The sequence below is a fragment of the Mycteria americana genome, chromosome 5 (assembly GCF_035582795.1).
Source record: "Mycteria americana isolate JAX WOST 10 ecotype Jacksonville Zoo and Gardens chromosome 5, USCA_MyAme_1.0, whole genome shotgun sequence".
NCBI classification, from domain to species: Eukaryota; Metazoa; Chordata; class Aves; order Ciconiiformes; family Ciconiidae; genus Mycteria; species Mycteria americana.
The window spans coordinates 16,846,590-16,872,399 of NC_134369.1; the positions used below are offsets into that span (position 1 = coordinate 16,846,590).

Below are 25,810 nucleotides of genomic sequence, written 5' to 3' on the forward strand. Positions count from 1 at the left end.
CGGCCAAGAAGCGCGGCTCCCTGCTGCGGCGCGGCGCGGCTCGGCCCCCTCACCCGCAGTCCATCCGCGCGCGCGCGCGCGCTCGCTCGCTCCCTCGCGGCACCGCCCCCAAACAGCGCGGCACGTGACCCGCGGGCGGGGCGGGGCGCGGGCGTGCGGCCACTCCGTGCTGCGTCACGCCGGGCGCGCCCGCGCGGGGGAAGCTGCGTCACGTGCGCCCGCCTGCCCTGGCCACGTGACGCTGACGCGCGGCGCCCCCTCCCGCCGCGGGCCGTTGCCGAGGGGAGGCCCCTCCCCCGCAGCGCGGTGGCGGCGGCGCCGCCGACCTGGGAGCGGAGCAGCGGGGCCGCCGGGGCCGATGGCGGGGGACGAGCGGGGCCCGCGTCCCGCGGGGCCGGGTGACGGCGGGGGACGGGGAGGGCCGGGCGCGGCGGGCGGGGGGGGGGGGCGGCGGCGCGGCTTACTGCCCCGTCACTCCCCCCTCCGCCCGCTACTGTCATGGCGACGGGGGAGGGCCCGTCACGTGAGCGGGGAGGGCGGCGGGAGGGGGAGACGGCCCGCGCCACGTGACGGCAGGGACGCGCCGTGGCGGCCCGTTCCCCTGTCACGTGAGGCGGGCTCCTTCCCCCTCCCCCGCCCTCCCAGCGCCCCGCGGCTTGTTCCGGTCACGTGCCCGCCCCCTGCCCGCCCCATGGCCCCGGCGGCGGCCCGACCCCCGTAGCGCCCGCTCCCGCCCCGGGCCCCTCCCGCGCGGCCCGCCGGCAGCAGCCAGCACGCCGGCCCGGAGCAGGTCCCCGCCACCGCCCGCACGGTAAGGAGCCCGCCGGCGCGGGGGACGGGGAGGCGGCGGCGCCGGGCACTCTGCGTGCGTGCGTGTGGTGTGTGTGTGTGAGGGGCAGCGGGGCCCGATCCGCCTCCTGGCTGCGCTGCCCCGGCCCTGGCGCTTCCCTCCCGGGTGCGGCGGGGCAGCGCCTGCCGGGGAGCGCTGCGGCGGGCCCGGCGCCGCGCCGGTGCCGCGGCGGCCTTTGCCCTCCCGCTCTTCCTCCCTGCCCGCTCCCAGCCGCGGCGCCGGCGGCCGCTTAACGGCGGCGGCCTGGCGGGGCCGGGGATGCCGTGAAGGAAGGGACCGAGAGGCGCGGCGGCAGCCGCCGGTCAGCGCTCCCCGGGGAGGGGAGCGGCGGGAAGATGGCAGCGCTGCGCCGGCAGGATCGCGGCCGGGGGGCACTGGGCTTCACCCGAGCGCTTGGTCGCGGCTGCGGGCGAGAGACAAAGAGGTGCCCTCGCACCGCCTTCCCGGGCCGCGGCCACCTTCTGCCGGGGACGCCAGACGTCGGACAGACCCCCCGCCAGTGCCCTGCCGGGGCCGTACGGGGCGTCCCCGGGGCCGTTTCGCCGCAGGCAGAAACGCTACACGAAGCGTCGGTGATGCGAACGGCGGAGGAAAGCCGGATTGACCCTTCAGGCGGGCTCAGGGGTGCAGACCGTGGGTTCCTTCAGCTCGCTGTCGTGCTCGCCGGTGTCCAGGACAAATGGCACTTCTCACAGCTCTCCGTTCTGCTGAGCTGTATTCCTCTGACAGGTCCGCTGCTGCCCCTCGGGGTGCTGCTCTGCCCGCTCCCGGCCCCACCCAGAGGTCCCTGGGCTGTGCGGCCAAACCGTCGGGGCCCGGCTCTATGCCCGTGCCACTGCGGTTCAGTCCGGGCCATAGATATTCTGCTGTGAGTGGAAACCTAGCAGCCAGCCTGCATCAAAGCTGTCAGCGCTCACCTGCCAGCCCATGCCTACCCTGACCAAGTCAGGATTATTAAAATGTGTAAAGGTTTCCTTTATTTCTGCTCAGAACTCGACGAAACCACATGGGAAGAGACTGGAGTGGAATGCTGGTAATGGAGAGCATTCAGAACAGGTGTTGTAAGGAACAGAGAAGAGAGGTATCTGGTTATAAAAGTGGTTAGGAAGGGTCACTGCGTTAGAGGAATGATTGCTGTTGGAATTTGATGGTATTTCCAGAAGCTGCATTCACTCCCACAGAGCTAGGAGGGGAGGGGTTATAGGTGGATAAGCAAACAGGACCTTTTTTTTTGTTTGTTTTATGCCAACACTGAAGCTTCCTGATAGACCTGGCCAGTTGTAAACTGCAGCTGAAATTAACATCCTCAAGACAGGCTTAATGATGTCATACCCCATGGGTTGGGGCTACAGATTGATACAAGTGCTTTTCAGAACTATTAACCATCACTTCAAAAGCTCTACTGCTGGAGAATTTAAAATAAACTGTGTCTGACCTTCCTATTCTTGAAGATACTTAAACCGGAGAGAGGTCTGTCTTCCAAAATTTGCAGCTGAAGAACTCTAATACTGCTTCTTTTAGCAGCAGATTAAAATTGCCACTTAAAGATGTAAAATAACAGAATTTCTCCATATACATGTTGCAGTTCTTGCCCCTTTGAGTAGTAGTGTCATCATACACAGCACTGATTCCTGGAAACTTCAGTTGTTAAATATAGAGGTTATGAGATTTGGGCAGGCGTGAATAGATCATTGATGGCTCTCACCATTCTGCATAGTAAGCTGTAAGTGTCCAAAAAGAAAAGGACTGGTGTGCTATGTGTGCTTAGCAAGGACACAGCCTTCCCCTCTGCAGTTGGTAGGAGACCATCCTCATGCTTTTCTAGCAGCTAGGTGAAATTTCTATTTTAGAATTTTTCCTGTACTTCTGTAACAAGAAGCCATCTTGTTTTCATTAGTGAAAGATGGTAACTTTCCTAAATCCTGATTATTAATATTTTTTTATTCTTTCTGATGTATTGTTCAAAAGGCAGCTCGGGGTTTTCTCCATTTTGGGTAATGCTTACTGTGCTTGTGAGTTGTATCATCCTACTGCCACCATAAATTACTGCATGAAAAAGGAAGCACGGCAATGACATAAATAAGAACAGCAGCGAGCCAGTGCGTTCACCCTCCCAAAAGGTAGAATGTGCCACTTGTGGGATAATTGTGCGTTCACAGATTGCACACTGCAGGGTACTGTGCTAGAAGTGCCGTGGTTGTAAAGGAGAATTTGCTAGCTGCTGATCGTTTTCTTCCGTAGTTGAAAGACTGGTTGTAGGTGGGTGAAATAGGATGGTTGAAAAGCAAAGCAACTTGCATCAGAATGAGCCTGACTATGGAAATGCTTTCCTTTTTCTTTCTGTTCAGTACAGGTTTAATTCTTTGCATTCTGTGGCTTTGTCTCTACTGCATTGGATAATAATGACCTTGAAGGACTGTAAAGTAACAAAGGGAGAAAAAAGTCAAAATCCTGTCTTGCATATGTTGAGGTTTCTAGTCTATTAGAGTCTGTGGCCAGCTGCCTTTTTCCGGTAAGGATAAGGTGCTGATGAGAGACTACAGACCTGCAACAGGAAACTCTACATAAAATGGTAGTGCGAATAGCACTGAAAGAGAATAATGCTGCTGGGGAGAGTGTAATGGATTATGCTAGGAAACGGTCCTGAAATCATGCCATGCAGTTTTCTTTGAGAGAGAAGTATTAGCAGGGCTGCTCTGAACGTGGCACAGCGTGTTCTAATGACTGCTGCAGTGGTGCTGATGTGAAACCCCACGTTCAGCTCAGCATCACTGAAGTCTTTGGCAAAGCTTTGGATGGCTGAAATGATGAGGGAGCAAAGCTTAAGTGCAGAGCCCTTTTGCCATTAAGTTTTTCCATTTAGTATTTTACTTAACTCGTTTTGGAGATGGGTTTGTAAGACTTTTGCTGAAGAGAATGCTATGCTACTGTCCAGATTGTCAGAGTGAAATAATCTATCTTGCTGCTTTTTTTTTTAAGAAAGAAAAAAAAGTATGTGAATTTAAATGCTTAGAATTATCATTTTGTGATAGGTACTAGTAGTACGATAGCTGATGCAGGTTGCTGTTTGAAGTTTGATGCGGGCCCCAGCAAATATTACGGGTATTCTAAAGCACATGAAACATGCATATCACCATTTGAAAATACTGTTTTATGTATCAATAGTAAAGTTTATGATGTACAAAATACAGCTATTGGACAGACTAAACATTTACAGCAAGCATACCAAAGACACAATTTTCTGATAGGTGTATGACAGTATGTTAATAGAACGTCATCATACTTGCGGTGTCCTTAATCTCTTGGGAAATTTAAGGCTGTAGGGCGAACCTGTAGAGAGGAATGATAGTGACTGCTGGGCAGAAGAATGCAGCAAGTATCAAAAGGCTTGTTGATGTGAGACTGGTGACAAAATTACCATTGTGTTTAAGTAGGTCCCTCGGACTTTCGGGGAGAGGGATAGGAAACTGGCCAGCTGGAATCAAGTGTACAAAATATTGTTCAAGCCTTGGGCAAAACCCACCACGATAAGAACAGGAGTGTAACTGGGCTACCTGGTCTTTAGCACAGAGAACTGAAAAATCCATGATTTTTCACATACCTTGTATCCTTCCCTTTTCTGAAATGACTTAACATCTGCCATTCACACTGAAGAAGGGAATTGCTGCCAAATGCCAGAGGAGATTTGGAATTTATGTCATTGCTTAGCTTTAGTATTCTTCTGAACATTAAAACAGGAAAATTTAGTTATCAGTTTAAATATAAGATTTGCAGGTCTTTTACTGGGGCAAAAGCAGTATCAGCATATAATTAGATGAATTATTTAGGTAGATGGCAGTATTTTGGTTAAATAAATTTGCTGATTGCACTGACAGAGGGGAGCATGTTTATCTGGGATGTTTCAGAAATGATGTAGGCATTAACGACTGAATGTGGGTTGTAATATAGATAGGAGTAGTGAAGGAGTTACAGCAAAAATAATTATACTAATCAGCTCAACTGTATGTTTTTAATAGCTCCTTATAGCCACAATGGCAACGTCATCTGAAGAAGTGTTACTGATTGTAAAGAAGGTACGTCAGAAGAAGCAGGATGGAGCTCTCTACCTTATGGCTGAAAGGATAGCATGGGCACCTGAAGGCAAAGACCGATTCACAGTCAGCCATATGTATGCAGACATAAAATGTAAGTGAATACTTCTCCTATTCCAGCTTTGGTAAGCAGTATTTCGATAAACATTTAAATACAACCCAAAGCTTATTTGCCATAAAACGGTAGTAGGTAAGTTAGGAAGGTTGCAAGGGTCTGGAGCTTTGACTAGGTTATTCTATGTAGCAGCAGAGACAGGACCATGGTGAAGTATCGCCAGTTTATTAAGGATGCTACTGCAGAACTTCTGTAGTCTTCAGATGTTTAAGTTATACTGCATTTACTATTGACTTTTGATAAACTTCTGCAATAAATTGAACACAAAAATAATCTACGCCATATGCCTGTGGAGGGAAGGGTGGGAGGAGGGTTGAGGAAGAGTATAGGATTTTCAGGGTCTAACACAGAAACTATCTGGCATGTCATCTGTTAAACTATGCATCTAAAGCTGTTTCAATTTTCAAATAAAATGAACCTCGCTGTTTTATTTTCATCCAACAGACCATAGCTTCAGAAGTGCTAGCTTCTGTAGTTTGCCCTAACTGGTAACATTCCGAATAAGCGTTTGCTGTTGCAATAGCGGAGTACTTGCAAGTCAAAACTGAACAGTAAATGTCTATAGCATGCTGCCTTTCTGGCTCCAATTATTATGTGCTCATATTCCATGTGCTGTAATGCCAAAGAAGGAATAAAAAGAGAGTTGTATGCATCACTTGGTAAAGGTTTAGTGATTATTGCTGTTTAAAGTCACATACAAGTACTGCAGCATGATCAAAAGTGTGTGTGATGAATCAGAACAAATATGCTGTTTTCTTAAATACGAATGTGATAAGGAGTGTAAAAGCTCTGCTCACCTATAATAATCAACTTTGTGAAGGTTTTATTTAGCTATTTACTTACACTTAAGCAGCTTATATTTTAAATATTTACATGTAAAGGCATTGAAGTCTTCTTAACTTAGATGAAAGATGCTCTTTTTTGTCATCTGAAATTAAAAAAAGGGGGGTATTTGTAAATTTGTAATAGAGATGACGATTTAGTGGTGACATCTGGTTCCTGTCTCCCACTTGCACTGGAGAAAGGGGTAAGATTCAAAGTTAGGTCAGTGCCATTTGCAGTGCTACACTGAAGTCAATATAGCACAACAGTCCATAAATATAGTTGTTCTAGCCTCTGCTCCCTCTGGTTACGAGAAAGGAAGCAGGAGTTAGGTTTTTCTTATGAGTCATGAGGGTGTAATAGCACCTTGGAGGCATTGGTGATCGACTTTGGGAGTACTAATGGCTAAACGTGCTTACCACTGCACTTGAAAACAGCACACCTTTGCTGTCAACAGACATGCTGTTACCCCACCCTGCATCTGCTTTCTTACCACTTTTCTTCTGTGGGAACTGGTCCAGCTGGAAAAACAAAAGGGGGTTACTTCTCAGTGCATCAGTTCCTTGGTTCAGCTTGCTGCACAAACGCTAACACTAGTACAAGAAAGGCAGCAGGAGGAAGTGGAAAGGGGGAATGAGGTTGTCACCTTTCAGCAGCAGCCTGGATTGGTACGAGGTTAAAGTGTCCAGGTGATGACAATAATTTGCAGCAGTTTTCTAACGGAGGATGTGGGGAATGCAAAGATGAATCAGGGCTCCTGAGCAGTAGCTGAAGGATACTGAGCAATAGGCTACTGGTGTCCATGTCTTGAGTCTTAGAGAGAACAAGGTGCAGGGTTCAAACTAATTTAAGGGGAAGACTGTTCCACTTTTGTGGCTGGAATTCACACACAGGATAATGGTATTTAATTGGATGGTGAGGATAACTGCTTACAAGCAAATACTCTAAGGAAGAGAGTTTCTTGTATAAGCTTACTGTCTGTTGCTAATTAATACTCTCTGTGTAATCTAGGTCAGAAAATCAGTCCAGAAGGTAAAGCTAAAATTCAGCTTCAGCTAGTATTGCATGCAGGGGACACAACCAACTTCCACTTCTCCAATGAAAGCACAGCAGTGAAGGAGCGAGATGCGGTAAAGGATCTTCTTCAACAACTGTTGCCCAAGTTCAAAAGGAAAGCTAATAAAGAACTTGAGGAGAAGAACAGGTAAAGGGAAAGGAGCCTTAAAGTTTTTTGGGTTTTTTAAATTGTTACATAACTATAGTGTATTTCTGCTAACAGTTGTTTTTATTGCAACATCGTTAGTGATTCGGCATTTGTTTCCCTAGTAAAAATCTCTCCACTTTCAATTTAGAGGCAGTTCCTTGAGACTTACGTAACTGTAACGTGTTGAGACTATACTTGTGTTCTCAGTGACATGTTCTTGAGGTGCAAAGGCAGCCAGCCCAGCTGCCACCCAGTGTTTGTTATCCATGGCTATGAGATGAAAGCACCCAACTGGCAGTCTGTCTCTTTAGTCTTCTTAAGATTATATTTATCAGTTAGAAAAGCTGCTTGAAATATTATTTTTTCTTTTCCAGAAGTTCCTGCCTTCCTTGATTTGTGATTTTTTTTTTTTTTTTTTTTTCTTTCCTTTCCCTTCCCTCCCTGTATAACCTCTCCCCCCCTCAAATCTTCTGTCCTGGTATTTTATATACTCTACTAAATTGCTTATTTGGCATACGGGATGTTTATTCTAAAAAAATGTTTTGAGAAGATGTTCAGGACCTAAGTCCTTTTCCCAAAAGGACTTTTAAGATATGCTTCCGTTCCTTTAAAATGTTTGTGTTAAACCAGTCCTTGTGGCCATAGAGCACCCTTCTCTGCGTCTCCCCAGATGAGTTTCACTTCATTCTAGCATATGCTGTGAATCCTGTATATACTAGCTTCCATTTCCAAAGACTGTTCTAGTTTTGAACTTAGGTAAGTTAAAGCTAGATTTTTCAAAACATAGGAGCATTGCCTCATTGGGCAGATCAGATCTTTACAAGGAGATTTCCCAGCAGAAGAGCAAGAGCCCTTGTGCTGGAGCTTTGACACATCCAGGATTAACTGGTTCCCTTACTGCAGCAACCACTAGGGTCTACAGCAGTGCAGACTGCTTTGGCACTATTGCCATACTAGTTTCTTTGTTATGTGCCTTATTTTAACAGTATTACTACTGAGTACGTGGGCAGTCTTAGCTCTGAATATTTGTATCCTTAAATGGAGTTTTACAGTATTATGCCATGCAGCATTAAGAGCTTTTCTAGTTACAGAAAAGCCAGAATCTCTGCACATACTCGGTCATAGTCTGTTCTTTTGATGATTAGAAGTCCAAGTCTAGTGATGGGGCTTCATTAGCTTAATTTGCAACAGATGAAGCAAAAAAGTTTCAACCTGTCCTGGAAAGGTACTACATCCAGAGTCCCTGCAGCGCTTCCTCCATTTATTGATATGTGGGGGTCAGGTGTGTAGCAAAATTCCAAGTTTTAATGAAATAATTAGAATGACAGACTGCTTCCTGCTGCACTGATTTGTAAGAATTGCCACTAATCCATATTTGTACCAACAAGAAAAACTGGAAAAACTTTGGTGTTTAAAACATAATAGGGATGTCCTGCCACAAAGTTTTCACTTCCACCTCATCCTACTTCATCCTTAAAGCAGCTACAGACTTTCATTCAGTCCAGATTGCAGTTTATCCAGATTGCAGTTTATCCATGTTCTTCCCTAGACCACGTACTATGTATTCATAAGATTCCTATTTTTTTGTTTGTTTGCAAATGATCAAGACCCTGAGGTCCATGCTAAAGATTGTTGAGGTTATTGGCTGATTGTGAACACGCATGCGCGTTTCCCTGAAAATAGCCTACTGGGTTTCAGATTAGCTACACAGCTGTATGAAAAGCTGCTTAAACATGAATTAACTGAAGTTTCAGGTGCATACATTCTTTGCATTTTACATAGTAAGGGTGATACTTGATACTTGGATGATAACTTTCGTAAACATTATTCCCTGGTGGAAATGGTGACACTGAATGTTTCTGTAGCACTTGTGCTGCATGTGATAGTTAAGTGATGAAGATCCTACTGTCACCAACAGAAACATAAATGAACAAACAACTTGGGGTAATGCGTGTTTTAAGGTATCTTATCCCATGCATATTTTGTAATCTGTACTCTTGCACTAGAACAGAGACCTGTAGCTACTGAATTTTAAGATCTTAAACAAGAATTGGATAGTGCTGAAATCTCCTTTTTTTTCCCCCACAAGACCTTTGTTATGGAAGTTCAAGAAAATTCCTTGTGCTTTTACAGTTCAGAAGATTCCAGTCCTGGATGTGCAAAGACACAAGAGCACCATAGAATATTTTAGGACAAGACATTAATTCCACATTAACTTTTTCATGGGCATTACTGTCTTCTAGCATTTAATGCTATTCCTTAAACATTTTTTAGTCCGTCCTTAAGTCTTTTGAGACAAATATAGCTATTAAGATTGGTTGTTTACACAATCTTGTTAAGAAATGCACAGCATTTTGAAAGAAAAGTTGGTTTCTGTTCCTTTTGTGAACTCATGTTAGTTGTGGAAATCCTAGTGATTTATTCTGCAGCATTTCAATCCTATTCAATACATTCTTTTACCAGAATGCTGCAAGAAGATCCTGTTTTGTTTCAGCTCTATAAAGACCTTGTTGTGAGCCAAGTAATCAGTGCTGAAGAATTCTGGGCCAACCGTTTAAGCCTGAATGCAGGGGATAATTCTGCAGCACCTAGTAAGCAGGATGTGGGCATCTCTGCAGCATTTCTGGTATGTTGAACCTCTAACTTAAAGGATTTTAGAGCAAAAAAATTGGGGAAAGTGAGAGTTCTGCTTATGTACTTTATTCCCATATATTTTAATGTTGTTCTTCCCTGGTTCCTCAACTTAACATCTCTCCGCATGTTAGTTAGACTATTGCAAATTTAAAGGAGAAAAAAAAAAAGGTAAAGGTTTTACACAAGCCTGCAACCTCAAAATTTTGTCAGTTTAAGATGCTCAATTTGAACTTTAAATTGACAATAGGCAGATGTTGTTTATACTGCTGCTCTGCCTTCTGTAAAACAGGAATAATGGTGAACTTAGTCACTAGATTACAGTGTTTTAACTCAATAAGTTACAAAGAGTATCTGTTGCAGCATTGACATGCATAATTGAAGCTGCAAAGACTTTCCACACAAAAGGTTTTATTCCCTCCCCAGTTTTTTTTAAACCACTGCTTGCTTTCAGCTACTTGAACTACTTGTATACATGAAAGCTTGTTCTATATCTTTCCCCAACTTTCAGTTATGTTACCCATTTGTAGAAACCATGCTTCAGTAATCTCAATGCAGCCTAAAAGTAATCTAGGCACAATCTTCAGATTCCTCCCACAGAGACATAATCTGTATGAATTTTGTTGCAGAAGTAGAAACATGACTCTTTAGCTGGAATCCCACTTCCACCTTTGTAATGACTGTGCACACATCAAGGGTTTGGGAGGGAGAGAGGAGGTGGGAGTTGTTTTATGACTTATCTGCTGTACAAACTTGTTTTTTCCCCCTAGAAACACCTGAATCAGTTACCAAATGAACTTAATTACTCTGATTCCCTGTCTCACATTATTCTTACACCTTAACATTTAAAAAAAAACCAAAACAAACACAAACAAAAAAACCCCAACAACAACAAAAAGCCCACCCCAAACCTTCAAAACTGAAGCTTTCTTAAAATAACTGGTCGTGTTTGTGTACTCTGCATTTGTGAAGAAGAAAACTTCAGATATTTTTGTGTCCTAGTCGAAGTTAAAATAACTATCTCTCTGTGCTCAGAATGAGTGTTTCTCTAGGAAGAAGGTGGTACAAAAACTAAAGTTTAGGTGTACAGGAAAAGGAAGAAAAGAAGGCAGTACATGCAACCATGTACTTTTTCCTGTTACTGAGAATTGGACTGAGCGCTTGCTTGCTCTAGAGCTTCCTAAAGAGATTGCTGAGACCTAACTTGCAAGTTCTGACTAAGGCTTACCCTCAATTTTTAAATTCAATATAATTTATCAGTTATACTGAGATGCTTTTAGTGTATAAGGAAATAAGGTGTAAGTGCCATAAATCCGTTTTTGTCACTTCATTATCATCACTGATTATTCAACTTGCTGAATTGTTGAGTGAACAACAAAAGATTAGGCATATATAGTAAACATTGCCTATTTTTACTTTGAAACAAGGATATATTAAACTAAGCATACCTTCTTTTGACTGATGGAGTGGTCTTTGCTTTTCATCTTCTAAAGCTTACAGTCTACTTGTGGAATCATCCCTTAAGTGGCAAGTAGAATAATTAATGCATGCTTTTTTATTTCTCATTCTAAAAATACTTATTTATGATCAAATATGCTATGGATTATTGGAGGAAGAAGGTTATTTTATCTGCAGCAGAATTTGATTGCAAGATGCTAGTTTTTTTCCTTCTCCAGTTACATAAGGTATTCAGACACGACTTTTTCCTCCCTGTATGCTTTGTCTTAGGCTGATGTACGGCCTCAAACAGATGGCTGCAATGGTCTGAGGTATAATTTGACTTCAGATATCATTGAATCCATATTTCGAACATATCCTGCAGGTAAGAATACTGCTTTACATAACAAATACATGCATTTAAGATTTGGTTTTTACTGTCTTACTGTGGGAAAACTAGAATGTTAGTCTGAGCCTGGAAGTATAAGGGACCATATCTTCAGTCTTCCGGATGATTTTCCCTGCCTTGTTTGAGGGATGGGAAGAAGCATGTGTTAAAACATGCTTTTGAAATGAAAACTTGATTTTGTTAAATGAAAACATTTTAACTTGTTGCATTGATTTTTTTTTTTTCCTTTTTTTAAATTGTGAGTAGATATTTGGTTCCCATGATACTCTCCTACTCAGGATTTCAATTACTTGTTATTTTTCATGAAATCACCTTTGGGAGGCAAAGAATCCGATTTCCATCATTCCCCTGCACTGTATCGAACACTGACACTGGTTTGTTTTGGTCCTAAGTTAAAGAGACTAGATCCATTCTAAGAATAATTAGAACTCTGGCAAATCACACTTCTTGTGTTTGCAATCCAAATTACAGTATTCGGACCGCTGTTACGTGCATTTCTTTTCAAAGCATTAGCTAGCATTGCAGGGCATAAAAGAGTACCTGTTTGCTTATGCTTAACTACTGCATTCCCTTACGTTTAATCGGCATGAATGAAGGCAGCATTAGACAGAAAGCATGGAAGCAAGCAAGGAAATTTTAACATAAAATACCATACTAAGATTTGCGGAACAGTTTGTAATAATTATGTTTTTTGTTCACAGTAAAAATGAAATATGCAGAAAATGTTCCACATAACATGACCGAGAGAGAATTCTGGACACGATTTTTTCAGTCTCATTATTTCCATCGGGACAGGCTCAATACAGGCTCAAAGGACCTCTTTGCGGAATGTGCCAAACTGGATGAAAAAGGTAAGCTTTTTGACTTTGTTACTGCAGTAGGCTGCTGCAGTCTTAGCTATATCATAGAGCACAACAGTCAAGAGGTATATCTAGTAAACCTAGCAAAGCTGAAGGCAAAAGTTTTCTTATGTCCGTTTACTAGGCATCTTGTTTGTCGAACTGTAAAGTGAAAGCTACAGATTGTCACTGGAAGTTAACTATTGGCTTGTTATTCTTAGCATGTTTGGTAGTGAGTGCATTTCTTGAAACAAACTAGCCTTTGGAAAGTGGTAGCACTAGAAATACTCTTTATTGCAACTCATGCAACAGTAAATCTGTGATAAATTCCATAATATGCTATCATGCTAGATTGATTATGCTCTGCCATTAGTTACTATGGAATAATTTTTTTTACATAAGGCTTCGTGTTGTGGTATGTGCACAATTTATAACAGTTATAGTTTTGTTATAGATCAGTTTTTAGTAACAGACAAATATGGATCCTGTTTAAGATTTTCCAGAGGAGTTGCCATCCCTGTTCTCTGTCAACCTTTTTAATGTGAAATCTTAAAATATTATCTGACTTAAGTTTTTATTGAACTTTTGAGGTAGGTTTGTGATGGTACAGAAATGTGGAGAGTTGAGATCGCTTAACACCACTCCTTAATACGTATTCTGACTAATGAAAGCATTCTATTAGGAATCCACAACCCTTCACAAGTAAAAGCTATCACCAGATATAAATTACCATTCTACCTAAGACAGGGTAGCAAAACGGTGCCAAAATTAGAATAAACACACAATTAAGGCTTCCCAGTTCCCACTAATACAACTAATATAACTGCATCTTCAATTTTTTTTTACCAAACAGCATTCAGCAACGTGTAGAAGTTGATAAAAACTGCACTAATTAGTAGGACGATCTTTTACAATAACTTTCCAAGTTTATGGTTTATTTTAAATGGAACTTTGAAAAGGGTTGAAAGTTTTAGTCACAGTGATACTTGGGCATCTGCAGAACCTTTGTCTTCTCCTTTTAAAGGTTAAATATAATTTAACAATACCACAATTATTTCTATTTGTTTAGATACAGTTTTTCATGGTTTTGTCTTTGTTTCATACAGGGTTAAAAACAATGGTGTCTCAAGGAGTAAAAAACCCTCTGATAGATTTAACAGCTTTGGAAGATAAAACATTAGATGAAGTAAGTAGTTGGCCAAAAAAACCAAACCACCCCCCCCTTAGTTTCATTTAAGGAGAAAGTGGGTCCTTCTCCTGTTAAAATAACTACAAATGCTAATTGTAAAACGCATCATTTACTAGGCTGTTGCAATGGTTGGGTAGTCAACATTTATACAGTTGTATGTGTGTAAAGAAATGGAGACTGTGCCTGTGGACCTGTCTGTCTGCCTTAGTGTGCTGGGTATAAAAGCAGGACTTCTCTTTTTTAAAGAATTATTATTTCACTGGGATGGCTTTTTTGTCTAAAAGGGACTCTCTGGTTTCTTCCTACCTTTTAGAAGCTGTGACAATGTACAGAAGAGTAGCACAAAACAGGAAGAAGTCTTTGCATTTGTTCTCACTTTGAACATTGCTATTTGTTCGATTCAGCTTAATTTTAAGGACACTTTATACAGTTTTCTGTGTTTAGCTTTAAATACCGTGTTTTGCTAAATATATGACTAACTTGAACTGTTACCTGCCTCCAAGTACAAATTAAAACAATCGTTATAAATGTGAATATATTTCACCATGATGTACTTTTCTGCCATTGATTTAACTTAAACTTCTGAGTTGTAATTAATAATGATGCTGCAATTCTAAGCTGGGGTGTTTGTTTGGGGTTTTGTTTTGTTTTTTGGTTTTTTTTTTTTTTTTTTTTTTTTTTTGTAAGAGTTGTACAAAGCTACCAGTCTGAAACTGGACTAGGAGTTTAGGATAGGTATGTTTGAAGCGCTGTGCAAACTGCCCTAGTTTGCTTTTGAGGCTGGTTAACTGCAAGCATGGGGTAAAGTGAGTTGCCTTCAGCCAACTGGTAACTAGGGAACACTGCCAACATTAAGGCTTGAGGTTTTTTGAATTCCTAGTGGTATCACATCCTCCTGACAGGTGTCATTTAGCCTGTGGGCTGCTGGTGTCCTACAAGATGTTAGAAAGAGTTCAGTAAAATAATCGCTTGCTCTTACTTGCCATCAATGCCTGTCTGTTTTGTACAGGTGATCCTTAAATTTTTTTTAAGCTAGTTCTGTTTTTACGTGGATCACGGTCTTATAAAACTATCTGTTTAAGAATTTTTTTCTTCTCTCAGACACCTCTAAACTGCCAAGTGTTAGCAGAATAAAATAGTCTATGGAGACTTTTCACAGTACGTAAAGTGATGGTGGAGGGAAGGCAGGAAAATACTGCTTCAGATGATGATGCGGTATTGCTCAGTAAAGTTCAGAGGAGGTGGCATGCAGGCTTCCTGACTGAATGGAAAACAGAGAATCGTCCTTCTGGTTTTGGGGCAGGAGGTAGCTAATGTTGTTTTCTTTGTAGGGCTATGGTGTTGCTTCTGTGGCCTCTACATCAAACGCCTCAAAATCCGCTAGAGAAAGTAGCAATGCTGCCATTATAAAACGCTTTAATCATCATAGTGCCATGGTCCTTGCAGCTGGCCTCAGGAAACAGTAAGTTTCAATGTTGTGTGAAAGCTTTTTTGTAACAAATGTTAAGGATTTTCCAAAACAAAAATACATCTTCAATTACTCATCCAACCTTTTCTTTTAATTTTTGTGAATGAAGTATTTTGCTCTAGAAATGAAAATACCTTTAGGTTCCATTTTACTTTATAAAAGTTCTTCAGAGCTGTCTGAGATGACAAATGCTATTTTTAGCTGAGTTGTTGTCATACAAAGCAGATTAAAAAGGAAAGGATGTTTCTGTCTTAGTTCTCTAGCCCTGGTGAAGGCTGCAGAAGTAGTATTCTGTTTGCTGTGTGGAGGTGAGGTCTGGTGCAGGGAGTTCCTATTGCCTGCCTTCCAGGAGCAGGTCTGCTGGGGCTTCCTGTAGTGGGGTGCATGGATGTAAATAAATGAGGAAGCAAAAGAACAGTATGGCATGGGTGGATCAGATGAAAGATTCCTCCAGTGCAGTACCCTGCCCCTGACCAAAAAAAAAAAAATGTTAGCAGCTGGTTATGTATATTTACAGTAAACTTCACAAATGAAACCTCTTCAAGAGGCATGAAATGGGTTTTATGTGAAGTCTGCTTTACAACTGGTTTATAGACAACCACTCTACCTGAATCCTACAGACCTTACCTGTGAGAGTTCTTAACTAAATGCTTTCTTCTGTGTAGCTGTGCTCCCTCGTGTTCTTCTGTCGTACCCAAATTGAACAGTGGACCTTAAACAATCCCTTCTGGGTAATGTGTTTCTGTTTCTCAGTTCAGAAAGAGACAGAATCACAGAATTGTACAGGTTGGAAAAGACCTTTAAGATCATCGAGTCCAACCATAAACCTAACACTACCAAGACCACCACTACACCATGTCCCTAAGCACCTCATCCAAACGTCTTTGAAATACTTCCAGGGATGGCGACTCAACCACTTCCCTAGGCAGCCTGTTCCAATGCTCGATAACCCTTTCAGTGAAGAAAAATTTCCTAATATCCAGTCTAAAACAATAGCTCTCATTCTGAAACAGTAGTGTCTCAGGGCTCCGATAGCTCTGCTAATACCTGGTTGGCATAAGCATGTATGCAAACTGTTTCTAATTTAGGTGTGATTTTGCTGTGTCCCACTTGCATTGTGGGCATGCTACTATTTCTGAAGAGAGGAAGAAGCACCCTCCCCTGCTGTTGAATTTCCCCCTTGAGAAACAGGGTTATTTGAAGAGTTGATTCCATCTAGATCAACTTCTAGAAATGAAGACATAAGGGGAAAAAAGTTGATATACAATATGTGAACATGCATATAAAATTTTTGAAACAGATGTATTTACTTTGTCTCTAGCTTGTATGTTAAGTTTCCTGTGAGATGATTTCTTCTTAATGCTGTTTCTCTATTTTAAGAGAAGCACAAAACGACCATTACAGTGAGACCAGCAGTACGGATGGAAACTCCAGGGATTCAGATTTCTTTCAACCACCAATGAAAAAGGTATAAAGTTAGCTGATGCAATTCTATTTGAATGGAACTGGCAGCTCTGTCTCTCAAAAGATTGCTGAAGGTTCCTTACTTGTTTTATGATGCACCTGAAGTGATACTAATTTAGCGTTGCGTAGAAGTATATAGAATAAGAACCTGAGGGCCTTTAAGAAGCTTTGTACCTCTGTTAGTAAACACAAATGTATTACACCTTGAAGTATTGTTCTGTTTATCTTTTCAGTAGTGCCCAATGAAAGTAAAAAATTTCCAACATGCTTCTGATTGGACCCAGAAATCTGGTTCTTTCCATTCACTGCAGTTCTGTTTTTGCCCCCCCCCCTTTTCCAAATGCCTGAAAACTTTTAGAGAACATCCATCTGAAAGGGATATTGGTGTTCAAGCACCAATATTAATCTATCAAGTGTATTGTTTGTAGAGGGGATAATTAAACTGGCACATGGCAGCCTTCATCTTAAGGTCAGAAGTTGAAGTGAGGTTAAACTGAAAGCGTAGTGATGCCTGGTGCACTGAAATACAGGACAACAGCCTGTTTTAGACTAACCATAGCAGATCACAAAGTAGAAGAGAGTACTGTAATTGCTACAAAACTGAATTGAATACACTTGCTAGAGTTGACAGCCTAAACGGAAAATGCCAAGGGGACTCACAAATATACTCACAAAACCTGCATATATTGTGAGAAAAGGTTGTAGAATACACATGTTGTTAAATGTTGAGGTAGTCAACAGCTTTGACTTTCCAGAAAGCTGCAGTTTTTACTGGGGAGTAAATGATATACCAGGACTAGAATAAACGGGATGAAAAGAGGAGTGAAAGGGTAGGAGACTTCAAAAGTAGTTTTCTCATTGTACAAACCTAATATCACTGTGCTGTTACCTCTGACTGCTAATGCTCTAGCTCTACTGTCACCAAATTGCTTGGGTAACTATTATGGTTTTAGTCTTACAGTCTTGCATGCCAGCCATTAAATCATTACTATTTCTGCTAATCTGGAGATAGATGGACATAAATAGAGAGCACAGAGAATGATCTACATATAGCAGAGCACTTTTTGGAAGGGGTAGGGACTGCAAGTTTTGGCCAGAATCTGCAGAAAAAGTGGTGATGCCAAGACTTCCAAATTGCACACTTTAAACAATATTGGGCACCGCTTCCTCTGGAGGGTAGATGTGAACCATTCCACACTTCCATTTTCTTTAAGGTTTTAGTAACCCTTCTGTTCAAACTCAGTGAACTGGAAAAAAGCACTAGATGCATCGAATTGTGTCCTCATTAGTAATGTGTATAATTATTTGGCTTATTTTAGGTGAAACTGCAGGAGTCCATTGAATATGAAGATTTAGCAAAGAATAATAGCATTAAAACTATTGCACTAAACTTAAAGAAGTCTGATAGGTAAGTTAACAAAATATGTATGGCTGTTTCAGCATATTAAATCTGACCGGTCTCTCTTCACAGCCTGCACAGAATCAGCTGATTTAGTCTCCACTGTGCCACACTCAAGTGTATTTAGGCTAAGTTTAGAAACCTAATATGAACTCCTTCATAAACCAACTTCCAAGTAATTCCTGTTTAAATTTGTATTTTGATTTCATCTTGCTTTTCAGCAAGTTAAGTCTCTGTAAGCCTACTTGAAGGGCTTTGAAATGTAATTTCTGTCAAAGTCTAACAGACCTGTATTCATGGTTCAGCACTTTGTTGCAGCTTACAGTGGAAAAATGTATGTGTTACATGTGAAAATATATACGATTCCAAGGAAAACGCACTCCCAGGCAAAAAGAAGTGCAATTGGGATAGTTTTGACTGCTCACTGGTCTAGTATTTTTCTAGTAATAGTCCTCTTGTTTTCTAGACTTTTGAGTTTGAGAACCATAGATGTAACTTAATAAGTGATACCACAGGAAAGAGAACAGTTCCAAATGTGCACCCAACTTCATTTAGCTTAGTTTCAATTGAAAGTGGTGTGAATTCTTCCATTCTAATGATATTCCCGGAACTAGGCAGCACAGAAAGCTTTTCATTAGCAAAATGACGCTCACAGATTCAACAATAGAAGTTCTCTTATTTTGCTGCCATACCATCCCAAACCCAACCTCTTCCCATGTGGCAATGTATTTTAGTTTGTCAATAAATAAAATTTAGATAGTAGCGTCAACAGTTGCAAACCATCTAAAATTGGAAACATTTGAAGAACTGTCCACTGAGTTTGGCCTCTTTTACCAACATTCCTACTAATACACTTTTCTCTTTCATTTTCTCACCTCACAGGTATTATCATGGTCCAACTCCAATTCAATCACAGCAATATGCAACCAGTCAGGATATAATTAATTCTTTTCATAGTATTAGGCAAGAAATGGAAGCATATGTACCCAAACTAACTCAGGTATGGAAGAATACTCAAAATTCCCTTCTTGATGTTAGCACCTTGCTTTCTATACAATTTTGTGTCTCATGTCTACTGGAATTTTAATTTTTCAGGGTAAACTCAATTATCTCCAATAGTTTTATGTTATTCAATTTATTTTACAACTTTACGCGATACCTTTTGAGCTATTGTGTTTAAAATCTGAACAATAGGAAACTGAGTTATTGCTGATATTCAGAGTTATATTCTACTGTTACCATGTTCTTTTGAGGAAACGGTAAAGGTATAAAGTAGTTAAGCAGGACAGTCATGCAACATGAAGCACAGGCCAATATTATTGATCCCACCCCCTGAAATTAGGCTGTAATGGTCTTAGGAGATCATAGTAAGCAGGTTTATAACTGAACGGGTCTTTAGCTCCTAAATGCACTTAGGTAGGATGTAGATCTCGCTGTGGGCTGCACAGAAGCTCTGTCCTGGCAGCTGGAGGGCAGCATAGCCATGTAGCCAATCTCCCCAGGCAGTATCTGAACTTCCTCTCTTAGTAAACCTAGATTTGGCCCCAAATAAAGCAGCCACAACTGTAAATGTGTCGCATTTCTGTATAGTAATTCTCTGTCTTATTTCAAAGTAGCTACACAGCCAGTTCACATACTAGGTAAAGAAAAGGTTTGTCTGTCTGTAATTAATTGGAGAGCTTTCGCTGAAAACGTGAGCTATAGCCCTTAAAGGCACTGTGTCTAATTCTAGAGAAGAGCAGACTCTTCACCAGGACTTTCATTGTATCTGCTCAACTGTATCTTTGCCACTGGAGTTCAAATACAACTTACTTTAAAAAGGTTTTGTTGGAAAGAGTGATCTGAAATATTTGTTCACTCTCTCCCTTCAGGTTCTTTCAAGTGGTGATGCTACTAGCACTATTGCAGTCCTGTCACCTGGAGGAGCACTTATGCAGGGTGGAACACAGCAAGCCATAAACCGTAAGGATTTAGGATGTATAATACTTTAATCTTATCTTATTGCATTATACAGTAGTACCTGGCTTGCTGTTTCATCTTCCTCTTAGAATTTGTTACAGTGATAAAGGAAATTATGGAAACATGTAGCTGGAACAAATACAGCAACAATACAAAAGCAACAACCCAGCCACACCATGAGGGTGGTACTGGCTATACCAGTGCTGAGGCAAGTGAATGAGAGAAAATTTTACAGAGCAAGTGATGAAGGATGCACTTGATACTAAGTCCTCTTACAGATAAGGGGTTTTGCTTTGTCAGCATTGCTCTTTTCTGATTTCCCCCCCCCCCCTGGATTTTAGAAAATAAAGGCATACTCTGGGAAAGCTCTAAGGAGGAGAGGCCTAGATAATTGTCTGGAACTAGGTTTTTTGCAGCCTGCATTTAAGATCCACAGCTTGCTGTGAAAAAGGACAACTTTCTTGTAGACTGCAAGGGCAAAACAGACAACCCCTCCTTCTCACATCTCCATTCAACCACCCCTTTCCCTGTTGTCCCACTCCTGCCAGTTTGAGTTCCTTTCTTTTTAGTGTCACAGCAGATTAATCCCTGTTCTCACAAGGCAGGGTTTATAAGAGTTTTCCAGTTTAACTTGTGTTACTTGGTCTGAAGAGCAGCAGAAACTAATTCAGACAACTGAAAAAAGCAAGCATGAGTTCTTTATGGTACCGAAAGAAAAGGAGTCAGCAAGCAGCAGTGAGGCTTTCTTACCCATCCCAGTTGACATACTGGGTGCTATGCTCCACTTCTTTGAGCCTGACCACCACTTTTTTTTTTTCTTCCCAAACAGCCTCATCCTAGAGTTTCCTATTCACTGTTCAGTTCAGTTCACTGTGCTCCTGTCATCCTCAATGACTGCTTGTGCTTTTTGTCTTTGGTTTTTATGATTGTGGTTCCTTCCCTGTTCTTGAACCCTGTCGCCCTTTCTTCTTTAAGAGTATCTGGGATACAGTTCACTGTTCCTGCCTAGATTTTTCATCTTCCACAAGCCGTGACCATATCCTCATTGTCAATGTAAGAGAGAGGAAAAAGCTTGCAGTATCCACCACACAGTATTTAGCACTGTGCTGTGAAGAGAACAAGGTGCTGGTCCTAGAAGCAGTACTGCCACACTGTTAGAACAATACAAATATACTGCTTCTAATCCTGGATTAAATTTGGTGTCCATTCTTTGCCTGGCATAGGTCTCCCTATATAATATACAAGTTTCCAAGTATATAGCCATAAATAGTGGCTGACCTGATCTAATACTGCTGATAGTCCTACTTCAGGTGTAAGGCACCTCAGCGTTCCCTCCCAGTCAACCTTTCTGTGACTCTAGTAGAAATGTATATTGCTGAACTCCTTCATTAGCTTTACGTTCTCATTTTTCATATGACAGTTTTGAGCGATGTGACAAAATCTTTTTCCTGTTGCAGAGATGGTGCCAAATGACGTTCAGTCTGAACTAAAACACTTGTACGTGGCAGTAGGGGAACTGCTACGACACTTCTGGTCCTGCTTTCCTGTTAACACGCCATTCCTAGAAGAAAAGGTAAGGCAGAGCTTCCTAGTGTGGCCCTGGTTGTGATGTGGCCAGATTGTGGTTTAGAATGACTGTCATTAACTTGAAGTATAGAACTAATACACATGCTTTAAATCAGTGCAGCACTTACTCATCCCTAGAACTTGAAAGGTCACAAAACAATGTAAAACGTTGCTTTTTTCAGCAATTCTGCTGTTGTTATTGGTTAAAATCATCCTTGTCCCTGCATGCTTTTTAGCACCCTTCAGGAGCAGTTGCTGTAGGCTAGTCCCAAACAGCGTGGTCAGCTATATTCCAGCTGCAGATTTCTCACTGCCAATTTAACACACACCAACTAAAGCCCCCCCCTTCCCCAGCTCTTGGACATCACCTCTGCAGTGACAGTTACAATAAATTTTTCCTTATTCTTCTATCCGTTGCAAAATCACTCAGTCATAGCTTCAAAACATACACTGCTTTTTAGAACAAAAGCCTTCAAGAAGAGATGTCTGTCTACAACCAGGCATATGATTGTAACCATTTTTCTATTGCTGTTCTTTCTTTTGACCTCACATGGATCACAAAGATAAAAATTTGCATTCAGATAGGTTGGATTTTCTGCTGCAAAACATGGCCTGAAAATCCATGGTACGGTCTTTGCTTGAAGCAGAAAAATATGGTTTTGTGAATATCTTATCTATAGTATTTACTGACAAAGTAAAAATTACCACAGTGGCACAATGCACTTTCAGTCATACAGCACTTGCCTCAAAAATAAATACGTGCTCGAGAATTGTTAGAGACTGATATTTTAGTAACTTTTCTTCCTCAAACTATACATACTTAAGGTAGCCCTCAGAATTAGTTACAAGGTGTTTTGTTGGAGAACAATTTGTTAAAGGAAATGAAACTTCTGTGCAAGTGATTATAACATTGGTTTCTGTGTCTCTCAGGTTGTGAAAATGAGGAGCAATTTGGAAAGATTTCAGGTTACAAAGCTCTGCCCATTCCAAGAAAAGATTCGGAGACAGTATTTAAGCACAAATGTAAGGAGAAAATACTTTTTAATTACATGGGTGCGTGTCAATAATTTGAATTGTAATTATCAGAGGATGGTAGCTTTGTTACTTCTCATCCTAGGACATTTTAAGTTTTTTGTTAACTAGGAAGTGGGCAGAGGGAAATTGGGTACACAGTTAAGCATGTCTTCTGTCCCTGTATAACTTGCTGAATAATACCAGAAACTGTCAAGAACTGTAATTTGAAATTACCCAAGTGAGACAAGAAAAATGGGAAGTAATGTTTCATTTTTCACTTCCACCATGAAGTAAAACTGCAGCAACTTCAAAACTGTCTCCCACCATGTCAGGCTCGAAGTGTCATAGAGTAATACTGGAAGAGACACCACAATGAAGTGTCACTTCCCTGTGACCTTCTCAGCTCAGCAGCTCTCTGAACTGCTCCCTCTACAGATAGTTTGCAATAGAGCATCAAGGTCCTTTCTCTCTTGATCTGGCATACCTCTTTGATTTTAGCGGGATTACTCTTAGTGAAGAAAAGGAAGAATCCAACTGAGTATCTGATCAAAGGGAGGGGAGGGGATCTGTTTTCCAGTAGCTGGGACATTTTTTTTTCCTTCTTAATGTTTCAGTTGATAAGTCATATAGAAGAGATGCTGCAGACGGCCTACAATAAGTTCCATACATGGCAGTCCCGGCGTATGCTGAAGAAGACGTGAAAATGCATGCTGTACAGGTTTGAGAGCAAAATCTGCAATAGGTATAGGAGTACAACCTAGCATATGTGCAGATCTTATAGTTGTTGCAGGAGGACCTGCAAGCTGTGGACTTCTGGAAACAATGCTAACTGAACTTGCACATTTTTGAAAAAGAACTGAGATTAAACTTGAAAACTAGGGAGAAAACAAGGAAGAACCAAAACAGAAGAGCTGAGGCGCAAAAATATTTAAAAGACACTGTTTACTGCAGTTACTCAGGAACTGCTTTTGATTTGCATAAAGAGCTGCTTTCAGAAATAAAAAATTTAAAGAGGGTGTATTACTAAAATCTGTTTTTCTGTCTAATTTTTTTTAAAAAGTGTATGGCACAGGGTAGAACTCAAAAGTTTTTCTTCACTGGATTCTGACATTTTATTGAATTCTGTTTGTACTTTCTGCAACAGTTTAACAATGATATTTTAAAATATAGCTGAGACTGTTTTTGCTTCAAACATCTGGGAGAGTGTAGCTGTCAGAAGACAAACTTCTGCCATATGTTTCCCCACCAATTGGAAGCAAGAGACATTGCACTGAAAGCTGTTTATGGTCTGGGGTCCCTAAAGGCACATGGGGGCAAACTTTTGCCTGAAGTCTTGGATTTTTATGCAGAATTTTTTCAGCCATCAGTTTTGCATGTTTTCCTTTGGGTGCAAGTGTGTGCTACTGCAATTTTTTTTTAAGGTGGCATTTATTCTGAGGAGAGAATGCATTTTTAAAAATGAAATTAAATAAAGTTTCTTACAAAAGAAGTCATTTATTTTCAATTGTTAGACACTTTTTATTTCTTCTCTTAAATGTGTTATCCTTCACTCTTCCCTTTTGACTGTTACACTATTTTTGGCGAATTGATAATCATTGCAAAGAGAAAAATGTGTTATTTACACAATGTCCGTAGATATTGGGAATCTGTGCCATACTTTGTTCCAAATAGAACCAGTTCATAGTTTCAGACCAACTTGTCTTGTATTAAATGTGACTTAAATGCAAAGTAAACCTGTTTTCTATAATATATGCAGTTTAACAACATCCTTGTATTTTGTTGTCATCTTGACTGTACTAAAGCCCAGTATGGGCTACTGAACTTTTTTACTTCTGACTAAATGTGACTGTTAAGAGTATAAGATGCATTTACTACAAAGACAAATCAGAGTGACAATACGTATTCAAAGCAAGCACAGCAGTGTTCAGTACAGCAGAAGAAATTCCCGTTAGCCTGCATGATGGCTTAATACTAGATTTTGCCACCATTGGTATGATGCTAAAACATGATAGTATGATGCTGGGTGGAGAATTCTTGCAAATTCCTACAGAAGAAAAGATGTATTTGTATAGCCAAGTCTGTGCTTGTTCTGTGCTGCTGCTCCATTTATGCAAGAGGGGGTTTTTCTTTAACTGATGCGTGGAAGTCATAAGCTTCTTTTTACCCAGTGTTTTTGGATTTTTGTATTATGCTAATATTTTGGTAAAAGCTGAGTTTCAGTTAAGCATCACTGTCTGCACCGAAATTCTGTTTGGAAATGTATGCATATTGTTAAGCCTAGCTTCCCTGTCTGCTTTTGCAGATAGATGCATGATACCTGCTCTGTGATGTTTATGTGGTTCTGCTACAAGAAATGACTGGGCTCAACAAGGGAGACACCCATTATTTTTGATAGGGTGAAAATGTCTCTAGGAATAAACAGATGTACATACAGCATTTGGGGGACGAGGTGCACAACTTGTCAAGAGTTACCTCTTGTGATAAATAAACTGTTTCTCTAAAAATTGGCTTAGGGTATGGCTTTATTAAGCCTAATCCTCTTGTAAGTGCAGGCAGCTCCCAGAAAGAAAGGGTAGTTTTGTTCTCCCCCACTCCAAAGCATGTGATCTAGCAATTCTGTGGCCAAATTTCAACTGTTTAGTGAAAGCTGTAACACCTTTCATCATATCAGAGGGCTAGGTTGAAGAAAATATGTCTGATTTGTATTCTAACTATGCCTGAAGCTACGAACAACACATTTGAGTATTAGACTGCGCTGAGACTTCATTAAAAAAAAAAATCATAGACAGGAGAGTTTTGAATATGGAACTAATTCACCTTAGATTTGAATCAGTATTTAGTGTTCCTGGAAACACTGGGCAAAATAGTTAGCATGGTGGAAAAGTTTCAGTGCATCACAAGAGGATTTTACAGTTCAAAGGACTGTTGTTTATAATCATTATGGGGGATGGTGTTGCAATAGCTTTAAATTATTATAGCGATATCAGGCTATCAAAATGTACCTTAATTAACAGAACTGGGGGGAGGAGAGGACTATGATACTAAATTCAACAGTTTTGCCTAGAGACTGTACAGGCAAGGCTGCTATGCACTTCATACTGCTTTTTCAGGTATTGTGGCAATAAGGCACAGGCCCCTCCTAAAGTAAGGGAGGTAAACTAAATATTCTTTCTTCTACATTGTGTTCCCCTTTTCTGTAGCATGGTCCAAAACCCAGATTCATTCCTTAAGTTTTGAAACTGAATCATCATGCATATATTACTATTGGAATCTTTATACTGACTTGTATTTTTAATGAGAATTCATAAAACTTGTATCATTGGCATTGATCTAAGATTTGTAGAATAAACCCT

The 25,810-nt window shown here is 41.1% G+C and overlaps 1 protein-coding gene across 3 annotated transcripts; it reads left to right on the forward strand.

Moving 5' to 3' along the window:
* The first annotated feature begins 487 nt into the window (after window positions 1–487).
* On the forward strand, window positions 488–25,810 carry GTF2H1 (general transcription factor IIH subunit 1). Of its 3 annotated transcripts, XM_075502260.1 has the most exons (16): window positions 488–811; window positions 1,399–1,532; window positions 4,867–5,035; window positions 6,890–7,082; window positions 9,546–9,708; window positions 11,442–11,535; window positions 12,261–12,410; window positions 13,505–13,584; window positions 14,919–15,049; window positions 16,436–16,523; window positions 17,839–17,927; window positions 18,801–18,918; window positions 19,790–19,880; window positions 21,335–21,450; window positions 22,374–22,466; window positions 23,072–25,810. In XM_075502260.1, the coding sequence occupies exons 2-16, from the start codon at window positions 1,530–1,532 to the stop codon at window positions 23,156–23,158; spliced, it is 1,665 nt and encodes a 554-aa protein (XP_075358375.1). In that variant the 5' UTR covers window positions 488–811; window positions 1,399–1,529; the 3' UTR covers window positions 23,159–25,810. The 3 variants fall into 3 exon arrangements, with proteins under 3 accessions (XP_075358375.1, XP_075358376.1, XP_075358377.1); XM_075502261.1 differs by lacking the exon at window positions 1,399–1,532 and having other exon boundaries at window positions 492–811; window positions 23,072–25,809; XM_075502262.1 differs by lacking the exons at window positions 488–811; window positions 1,399–1,532.

Excerpts from the sequence above, each read along its gene's own strand:
- GTF2H1 (XM_075502260.1), top strand. Across the intron at positions 11,536-12,260 it reads ATTTCGAACATATCCTGCAG|TAAAAATGAAATATGCAGAA; the intron begins GTAAGAATACTG and ends TTTTGTTCACAG. Across the intron at positions 19,881-21,334 it reads AACACAGCAAGCCATAAACC|AGATGGTGCCAAATGACGTT; the intron begins GTAAGGATTTAG and ends TTCCTGTTGCAG.